At 36.3% G+C, this 11,083-nt stretch overlaps 1 protein-coding gene across 1 annotated transcript in view; it reads right to left on the bottom strand.

Annotated features, from left to right (window-relative positions):
- The window catches only part of Ccdc171 (coiled-coil domain containing 171), a 310,385-nt gene that overhangs the window by 169,839 nt on the left and 129,463 nt on the right, over positions 1 to 11,083 (bottom strand). Inside the window, exons 16-17 of the mRNA XM_013020745.1 lie at positions 8,630 to 9,134; positions 7,480 to 7,596 (exon numbers count right to left, since the gene is read on the bottom strand). Coding sequence (XP_012876199.1) covers positions 7,480 to 7,596; positions 8,630 to 9,134 — 622 coding nt within the window. The remainder of the gene's footprint in view (positions 1 to 7,479; positions 7,597 to 8,629; positions 9,135 to 11,083) is intronic.

Below are 11,083 nucleotides of genomic sequence, written 5' to 3'. Positions count from 1 at the left end.
CTCAGTGGTAGAGTGCTTGCCTCACATGCATGAGGCCCTGGGTTTGATTCCTCAGCACCACATAAGAAAAAAGAAAAAAGCCAGAAGTGGCACTGTAGCTCAAGTGGTAGAGTGCTAGCCTTGAGCTGAAGAGCTGAGGGACAGTGCCCAGGCCCAGAGTTCAGGCTCCACTACCAGACTCAAAACAAAAAACAAAAAGAAATTTGTTGCTGAGCTTGGTGACTCCAGTTTGAAATCTCAGATATGCAGGAGCCAGAACTGGGAGGACCTCAGCTCCAGGCCATCCCAGAGGGCAAATGTGAGACTACATCTCAACCAGTAAATTGACATAGAGGCATTTAACTGCATCCCAAATACACGGAAGTGGATTGCTATCCTAGACAACCCTAAGCAAAAATTCAATCCCTTATCTGAAGAATAACTCAAGCAAAAAAGGAGTTGAGGACATGGCTCTAGTGGTAGAGTGCCTACCCAGCAAGTAAAAGGTCCAAAATTTAAACCCCAGTACCTCTTTAAAAAAAAAAAAAAAGAAAGAAAGAAAAGACTTGCCAGTGTTACACAGAATGAAGCCCAAACTCAAAAACTAATTTCCTAATCAGTACTATATATACAACATATTTAGGAGTAAATTTTCTCTCCCAGATAATAATATAATTCAAGATTTACTCTAAATAAGCATCGAATTTTTTTTGAGCCACAGCTCCACTGATGATTTTTCTGACGGTTAACCGGATATTAGCATCTCATGAACTTTCCTGCCAAAGCTGGCTTTGAACTGTGATCCTTACATCTCAGCCTCCTGAGTAGTTAGGCTTACAGGTATGAGCCACTGGTACCTGGCTAAGCATGTAATTTTTAAAAAGAATTACTCAGTGAATTTTTATCCCTTAGAAAAAAAATACAATAAGCAATACTTATTATTAAATATTTAATGGATTGCCGGGCACTGGCGGCTCATACCTATAATCCTAGCTACTCAGGAGGCTGAGATCTGAAGATCCCGGTTCAAAGCCAGCCCACGCAAGAAAGTCTGTGAGACTCTTACCTCCAATAAACTACTAGAAAACCAGAGTGGCACTTTGGCTCAAGTGGTAGAGTGCTTGCCTTGAGCTGAAGAGCTCAGGGACAGTGCCCAGGCCCAGAGTTCAAGCCCCAGGACCAACAAAAAAAATTTTTAATGTATTAATTGATACTACTTAATATTAACATACAATTGCCACAGTTTACTGAGGTCTAAAAGAAGTCACAATGACATATTAATATATAGTTCTGACACTTAAAAGTGGCTTAAATTTTTAATATGTATGACCTTTGGAATGAAGGAATGAAGGAAAGAATGAATGAACAAATGAACAAACGAAGGTAAAACAAAGATTATCTTAAAGTATACAACTCTATGACATAGATAATACTATTTATTTTACATATAAAGAAACAGAAGTAAGAATTTCAACAGTTTATTCAAGGTCATGTAGATAGGTAGAATTATAAAATGCTGGCTCCTTGTAAAAAGTTTAGCAATTTTAAGATAGAAAATAATTCATTCACTGGCATTGGTGGCTCATGCCTGTAATCCTAGCTATTCAGGAGGCTGAGATCTGAGGATCATGGTTCAAAGCCAGCCTGAACATGAGCCTCTTATCTCCAATAAATCACTCAGAAAACCAGAAGTAACACTGTGACTCAAGTGGTAGAGCCCTCGCCTTGAGCTGTAGAGCTGAGGGATAGGGCCCAGGCCCAGAGTTCAAGCCCTACAATCAACAACAACAAAAAAAAATCTTATTCTACCTTAAAATGTATGAAAGTCTATATGTTATATACTATTTTCATGGTGAGATAGTAAGGGAGCAACTATATTTTTAGAATCACTATACACCAGGGATTGTACAAGACATTCAACAAGCATTATTTCCTTAAATTCTAAAAAACTTTCAAGAAGATACTATCTTCAAGTATAGAATCTGAAATCTAGTAAGTTAAACAACTTAGCAAATTTCACTATGAGTTAGATACAAAATCAAATCTTTTTCAAAGTGAATGCTATTTCTGTTATCAAAATGCTTAACAAGAGGAAATCAATAAAGACACAGAAATCTTGAAAAAATCAAGCTAAAATCCTAGAAATTAAGAGCTCAATCTCTCAAAATAAAAACTCAGCCAAAACTAGAAAACACTAATAGAATTTACAAGACTCCATCAAAAATTCAAATCTAGAGCTGAGAAGGTGGCTCAGTGGTAGAGTGCTTGCCTCACATGCATGAGGCCCTGGATTCAATTCCTCAGCACCACATAAGCAGAAAAAATCCGGAAGTGGCACTGTGGCTCAAGTACTAGCCTTGAGCAGAAGAGCTGAGGGACAGAGCCCAGGCCCAGAGTTCAGCCCCCAAGACAGACAAAAAAAAAATTCAAGTCTACGAATCATGAGTATATACAATGGAGAAATAATACAAAATAAGGACACTAAGACTCTATTCAATAAAATAATAGCATAAAACTTCCCCTACCTGGAAAGATAAGGTTAGTGGAGTGATAGAGGTTTACAGACACCAAAGAGGCAAGATTTAAAAGGAAACCATTCTAGATACATTAATACTAAACACACGGAAAAATAGAATATAGGTATAAAATAGAGGAAACAAGTATCTGACAAGGGCAAATCCATTAGAACATCCACAGATTTCTCACTGCAAACACTGATACAAGAAAGGTTTGGAAAGACATAATTCAAGCTCTTAAGATAACAATTACCAACCTAGACTACTGTGCCCAGTGAAACTATCCTTCATAATCAGTGGAGAAATAAAAACTTTCTGTGATAAACAAAAGCTAAAGAAATACATTATTGCTAAATCATCACTGCAAAGATACTTAAAGGAAAACTGTTTGCCAGAAGCTGAAGATATGGCTTAAGTGTTAGAACACCTGCCTAGCAAATTGAAAGACCTTAAGTTCAAACCCCCATACTGACAAAATAATAACAATGATGATAAAAATTATAACAGCAGCAATAATACTGATTTTGGTTATTTGTATACTTAAATTATAAATTCAACATGAATGTACAGTTGTTATAGCTTTATGTATATTTATTATACTCATTATGTTTTCCATTATCTTTGTGTGAAAATATGATCCCACTTTTTGTGCAGAAAGTTCCACTACCAGAATATACTTTAAAAATTATTGTCAGACTCTACTACAAAGCCAGAGTAATCAAAACAGCTTGGTACTGGCACAAGAACAGACCTCAGGACCAATGGAATAGAATTGAAAACCCAAAATTGAACCCACCGACCTATAGCCATCTAATCTTCGATAAGGGAGGTAAAAAAAAAAATAGAATGGAAGAAAGACAGCCTCTTCAGTAAATGGTGCTGGCAAAATTGGTTAATCACTTGTAGAAAACTAAAGCTAGATCCTTACATATCACCCTGCACCAGAATCAACTCCAAATGGATCAAAGACCTCGGAGTCGAAGCTGACACTCTGACATTACAGGATGGAAAAGAGAAACCCTAGGTCTCCTTGGCACAAGCCAAAATTTCTTTTTTTGGGGGGGGGGTCTGGTCGTGGGGCTGAACTCTGGGCCTGGGCACTGTCCCTCAGCTCTTCAGCTCAAGGCTAACGCTCTACCACTTGAGCCACAGCGCCACTTCCGGCTTTTTTCTTATGTGGTGCTGAGGAATCGAACCCAGGGCCTTGAGCATGCAAGGCAAGCGCTCTACCACTGAACCACCTTCCCAGCCCCCAAAATTTCTTAATAGAGACCCAGAAACACAACAAATCAAAGAAAGGTTGGACAAAGGTTGGGATTGCATGAAATTGCAGGGCTTCTGCATGGCAAAAGGACATAGCTAGAAAGATCAATAGAAAGCCCACAAATTGGGAGAAGATCTTCACTTAGCCATATAACAGATAAGGGTCTCATATCTAAAATATACCTGGAACTCAAAAAATTAAATCACCAACAACTAATTCTCAAAGAAACAACTGCCCAATAAATAAGTGGGCTAAAGACTTAAAGAGAAACTTCTCTGAAGAGGAAAGAAGGATGGCCAATAGACATTATGAAGAAATGCTCAACCTCCCTAGCCATAAAAGAAAGGCAAATCAAAACAACATTGAGATACTACCTCACCCCAGTTAGAATGACTATAATCAAGAACTCGAATAACAACAGATGCTGGAGGGGATGTGGACAGAAGGGAATCTTACTGCATTGTTGGTGGGAGTGTAAACTTGTTCAACCACTTTGGAAAGCAGTATGGAGGTTCCTCAAAAGACTCCACATAGCCCGTTGCCGGTGGCTCACGCCTGTAATACTAGCTACTCAGGAGACTGAGATCTGAAGATCGCGGTTCAAAGCCAGCCCCGGCAGGAAAGACTGAGACTCCTATCTCCCATAAACCACTAGAAAACCGGAAGTGGCGCTGTAGCTCAAGCGGTAGAGCGCTTGCCTTGAGCTGAAGAGCTGAGGTACAGCGCCCAAACCCAGTGTGTAGGCCCCACCACCAACAAAGAAAAAAAAAACTCCACATAGAGCCCCCCTTTGACCCAGCAACCCCACTTTTGGGCATTTACCCAAATGATCACAAACAAGACCACACTAAAGCTACCAGCACAACTATGTTTATTGCAGCATTATTTATCATAGCTAAGATAAGGAACCAACCCAGATGCCCCTCAGTAGATGAATGGATCAAGAAAATGTGGTATATATACACAATGGAATTCTATGACTCCATTAGCAAGAATGACATTGCCCCCATTTGTTAGGAAATGGAAAGACTTGGAACAAATTATATTAAGTGAAGTAAGCCAGACCCAAAGAAACATAGGTCCCATGGGAAGGGATGGAAAGGGGAAACAAAGGAGGAGGCAACAATGCTTGATAGAAATGTACTCATTACCTTGCCCATGTAATTGTAACCACTCTGTATGGTATTTTCACAATAAAAAAAAATGGAAACAGAAAAAAAAAGTAAACCAATTTACAAACTCAAAAAAAAAAAAAAAAGGTGCTAGTGGCTCATGCCTATAATCCTAATCCTCAAATCTCAGCTTGAAGCCAGACCAGGTAGGAAAGTCTGTGAGACTCTTATCTCCAATTAACCAGCAAAATGCCAAAGTAGAGGTGTAACTTAAGTGGTAGAGAACCAGCTTGAGTGAAAAAGCCAAATGAGAGTGAGAGGACCCTGAGGTTAAGCCCCAGTACCCGGAAAAAAAATGACCTGGAGATTATAATATAATATTAGTCATCATACTTGAAGAAATTCTTCTATAAACTCAAATAATCAAGTTATCCCATGAAGCAGTCTACATTGATCATTTTTGTACTGATCCAAAAACATTAATTTATCTACCAATCTAGCCCATATTCTTTCCAGTATTCCTCATTACTTGGATAAATCAATTCTTTTTTTCCCACCAAGTAACACTTATTCATCCCTTAATTGTGTTTCTTAGTCAAAAAACACTAAACTCTTCCTTAAAACTGAATTTCCCTAGACATCTTATTTCCTCAAGCTATTAGAGGCACAGTCAGACCTTCCATAGGTAGATGAACACTTAACAATACCACTCTTGGTCATTTTCTACTTGATATGTCTTACCTAGGGGTAATGATCTTAATAAACACTTGTCAAAATTTTAACTAAAAGTGTTCCAAAGGGCCACTTATGGAATATGCTTCATTATACTAACATCTATAATCTGAGACCATGCCAACTATCTGATTTTGCTCTAATATGAACATATACAATATGATTGCTAGGCACAGATGTCCATTCTGGCCTCGTTAAGTGTCCACCCACCTTTGTATTGTAGGCTTATTCCCATCTCTGTATCTGTACTTATGCCAACTTCCTTCATCTGAATACTATGTTCTTTAGCATCACTCTAGGCCCAGCTAAATCACTAGTTCCTTCCTGAATTCTTTCCTATAATCACAATCTACACTGAGTTGCATCTACTAAGAATTCTTACATGTAAAGCCTGCATTCTTCATCCCAATTTTAACTGCATTCTACTTAACTTTGAGTATAAGTTGTCATTTTTACTACATAAGTATTGTACATATTTTAGAAGTTTGAATCAATTATTATTTTTGTTTTATCATTTAAAAATATATAACACAATGTTAAATAAAAATATACTTAATAAAGTAATAATACAAATAAGATTATCCACAAACAAGATTATAGCTCAAGAAAACAATGTACATTAAAGTACCCACATACCTATAAAGGATATGGCTAACACAGATCATTTGCTCATTAAGCAAACTCTAAACACTATTATTATATTCTTTAAATAATGCCATAGCTAGGTACCAGTGGCTCATGCCTATAATCCTAGCTACTCAGAAGGCTGAGATTAGAGGATCATGGCTCAAAGCCAGCCCAGGCAGGAAAGTCCATGTAACTCTTATTTCCAATAAACTACTCAGAAAAAGCCAGAAGTGGCACTCTAATGGTAGAGTGCTAGCCTTGAGTACAGAGAAGCTCAGGGACAGAGTCCAGGCCCTGAGTTCAAGCCTCAATACAGGCAAGAAATAAAAAATTAAAAAAATAAATAATGCCACAGTTTTGCTTCAAACCTATAATAAAAATTCTTAAAATAATTTTTATTTCAGATCTCAAAACATAACCTTTGAGTTATACATTCCCTACTAAAAGAGACAATTCAGATGCCCAAAAGCATAATGAATGTTTCCTATTTATAGAGAATTGTCTAAAGAACTACATATCACATTATTTCATTGATACTTGTAACATTTTATTCAGCACATAAATCTTAAGAACATTACACTATATTTAATGTTAGTATATTTTAATAATCATAATAGTTCACTGACTGACACAGCTTAATCAGTAACTGTATGTCAACACTTCTACTGTGAAATTAATTTTAATTGAAACTTTCACATTCACACACACACACACACACACACACACACACACACACACATTCAATCTGAGTAGTGAAAAAAATAAACTTGAATTAAAGCTTAAGAAATCATTGACTATAGCTGATTACATACCTGGTAGAAAAGAACACATCTTGTCTAAAAGAAATTAGAAAAAATAAAAACATATCATAAAACAAGACAGAAATCTTCTTCTGCTGGATCTATTATTACTCAAGCTCCCAAATAAAGTTTCTACATTACTATAATAATAATAATAATATAATGATGATAAGCTTTCCATAGGAAAACCAGATAAAAGGGAAAACAATGAGATAGATTCATTTGGCAGGAAATGTTAATTTCCCCCCAAAAAAATTAGATATCAAAATTTACATTAATTTACTATAGCATTAAATACAGATTTAGCCATCTCTCTGTGACTAAACAAAAGAATGATAGGCACAAATGCATTGTCTTTCTAGAAAATTTATTAGAATTTGTACCACAAATCATTTTTGGACATTTGCTTTTAAGTATATTTTACAATGACATAAAAGAAGAAATTATACCTGTTTTACTAATGACGTCTTGCAACTCAGCCATAGAACTGATTACTGCAGTAAGAAGGTCAGAACTGGTGAGCCAACTGAGTGCTTGTAAGCAACGTAACTGCTCCCTTTGATGTTCTGCAAGAATACAAAATATCCATTATGAAATTTTACAGAAGCTTACTGAAATACAAATTTAAAATAGCTGGAATCAGCTATTTTTAGAAGCAAATCAAGCTTTGTAGTCATATATTGTCTAATACAGAAAATTCCATAAGCAATGTTACACTTGATTGATCTAAATTATACATAACTGTTATTGACACTAAAAATGATAGAAAAAGAAATTTTCTTTTTCCTTGTTTAAATTATTTAATAGTCTGATTTTTTTTTAAGCTAACAATCTAGGACTCTACTCAATAATAAAGAACTTGCCTGAGGCTGGGAAGGTGGCTCAGTGGTAGAGCGCTTGCCTTGCATGCATGAGGCCCTGGATTTGATTCCTCAGCACCACATAAGCAAAAAGAAAAAAGCCGGAAGTGGTGTTGTGGCTCAAGTGGTAGAGCGCTAGCCTTGAGCTGAAGAGCTGAGGGACAGCACCCAGGCCCAGAGTTCAGGCCTCACGACTGGGCCCAAAAAAAAAAAAAAAAAAAAAACTTGCCTACTGTGCTTAAAGCACTAAGTTAGACTTTCAGTGCAGAAAAAACAAATGAACAACTGAGTCTATTATTTTCTCAAAATAGTCAAAAATTCAAGAAATTGTATATTTGTGCCATGTTTATAGAACTCTTTAGCAGCTGAACTCTTATCTCATATTATTCTGATAAAAAAATATAAATGGTATTGATAAATAACAGTGTTTTGAATTGTCTAAAAAAATCATATTATAAACTACAAAAAAAGATGAACTCAAATACAATAAAGCTAGAACACAATGAAATTGAACATAATTGCTTCTTTATATTTTAATCCGTTTTAAACAGAAAAAGCAAGGCTTAACTTGCATAAAAATAAACATTTACTCATATATATGTACCTATACAAAAACAAGACTATGTTAGGTAACGACACGTTACATGATTCTTTAAAAGTTTTGCATAATAACTAAATGTATTAACACTGTATTTCACTTACATGCAACTTAGATTTTAAGAAGCACAAATTATCTTACTTGGAAATTTATGCTTATCTTTAGGCTCTCCTAAACACACCAACATGCCTATGCCTTCTTTGAAATTTTCCATCCAGGTAAAAAGGGAGGCACAGGACTGGCCCAAAATCTTGAGTCTGTTTGCTGCCAAAATTGCAATAACACCTTTCCGGAATATGCGTATCGAGCCTTTGAATGGTTTTTTCTTCATCTTGGCTTCATCTTGTTTCTTCTCCTCTACTGTTGACAATGCTTGGGCTAGAGTTCTAATTTCTAGCTTGAACAATTCAAATGTGTTGAACTGCTCCTGGAGAAAATCTCTCTGTGTAGATAAAGCACACGATCTACTATAGAGGGGATATAATGCACCAGCCATCAATGCACAGGCTGCCAGCAAAGATGTTTGTTCTCTTTGAGTCTTCGATAACATATTTTTGAAGTGCGAATTTTCAAGCACCAACTGTTCATGTGACTTCTCAATACGATTCAATTTTTCCATATTCTTTTCTGCAATTTCTTGAAATTTCTATGAAAAAAGTCAAATAACATATTTGATCACGAAGAAAAGAAGCATTTTATAAATTTCTCTATAAAAACAAAATAAATGTTTGCTCAAACTCTTTTCTCCCCTCAAAGGATTTATATTATAAAATACCCAAAGAATAGATACATATATATGATACATGGAACAACAGTGAACCAAACAACTTAGGTCAGAATGTACACAATGATTTTTAAATCCACTTACACAGAAGATTTATATGAAATACAATACATAGATTTTCATTAATTTCCTGTACATGTGTATATCAATACACATGCTTAGAAAATAAAAATAGGCTCTGTGCATAAGTTTTCCTTTTCTATTCCTCAACAACTTTCATTTTCTGTTTTTAAGTAGAAATTACTCTGCCTGCCAAAAGAAGCTTGCCTATATGTAAAAAAACAGTATCTTTTGGCAAAATATTAAATAAAAGGTCAAATCAATGATACAAGAAATAGCACAGAGTATGTGACAGTCCATCATTTACTGCGGAGAAGGACTAACACAGAACATACTCTCATTTCAGTTTCCTTCTTACTTTCCCAAGACAAGAGCTGCATGCAAAAGAGTTCCAGTTATAGGAAAAAAGACTAATTGTGACCTAGGTCTCAGCAGCTATGTAATCCTTTTTATCTAATCAGAGTTCTCAAAATTTAAAATTCAAAATTGAAATTGAAACAAAAAAAGTTTGACTACAGAATAAACTAACTCTCTATAAAATCTCACGTGTAATCATTAAGGTATTGCTGAGGAAAGGAATACTTTTTTTTTTTTTTTTTTTTGGTCTCCGGTCATGGGGCCTGAACTCTGGGCCTGGGCACTGTCCCTCAGCTCTTCAGCTCAAGGCGAGTTCTCTACGACTTGAGCTACAGCGCCACTTCCGGTTTTCTAGTGGTTTATTGGAGATAGGAATCTCAGGGTCTTTCCTGCCCGGGCTGGCTTTGAACCTCGATCCTCAGATCTCAGCCTCCTGAGTAGCTAGGCTCCTGAGTAGCTAGGCTCCTGAGTAGCTAGGATTATAGGCGTGAGCCACTGGCGCTTGGCAGGAATACTTTCTTTTTCCAGCCATAGGGACTGAACTCAGGGCCTATGCACTGTCCTTGAGCTCTTTTGCTCAATCTTAGCATTCTATCACTTTGAGCCACAGCGCCACTTCTGGTTTTCTGGTGGTTAATCAGAGTTAAGAGTCTCACAGACTTTCCTACCTAGGCTAGTTTGAACCATGATCCTCAGATCTCATGCTTTTAGAGGGGTATCACAACTATAGGCTAACTGGGAACAGAGTATCCAACAGAAATTTTTAAATAGTCTATTCTGCTGATGAGGAGCTAGACAATGGATACCCTTTGATAATCTATCTTGGGCACTAATAGTGATTTAACAGCTTCAGTGGGGTTTTGCAATGACATAGCCAGGAATTCTTTTTGAAAAGCAGACAGAGGGAGTTCAATTTTAATATGGGATTCTGAAACAGAGAAATATACTTTATATGTTTTAAAAATAAAGTCAAGTGCTCTCTTAGGAGAAAATGTTTGTAATATAGATTTGGACTGTAGTATGCCAACAATTTAATGTTGTTATTTGGGAGAGCAATGTGGTGTGTCTGATTCAAAAGCTACCCATCAGATACTAGAAGAAACCAAACTCATTTCTAAAATTTGCATAAACAAAAGGACCTCAAAGATAAACTAACCTTGCAGTTAGTTAAGTATTCTATAAGACAGATGTAGGTACAAAGGGCTATTATGAACAATACTGATAGGCAATAGATAAAAGACTTGAAACATTTCCTAACAAATGGGGCAATGGCATTCTTTCTGATGGAGGCATAGAATTCCATTGCCCCATTTGTTAGGAAATGGAAAGACTTGGAAAAAATTATATTAAGTGAAGTAAGCCAGGCCCAAAGAAACATAGGTCCCATGGTTTCC

Source organism: Dipodomys ordii, unplaced genomic scaffold, assembly GCF_000151885.1.
Source record: "Dipodomys ordii isolate 6190 unplaced genomic scaffold, Dord_2.0 Scaffold53, whole genome shotgun sequence".
Classification (NCBI taxonomy): Eukaryota; Metazoa; Chordata; class Mammalia; order Rodentia; family Heteromyidae; genus Dipodomys; species Dipodomys ordii.
The sequence above is the reverse complement of the archived record's forward strand: the minus strand, read 5'-3'. Positions and strand labels throughout refer to the sequence as shown.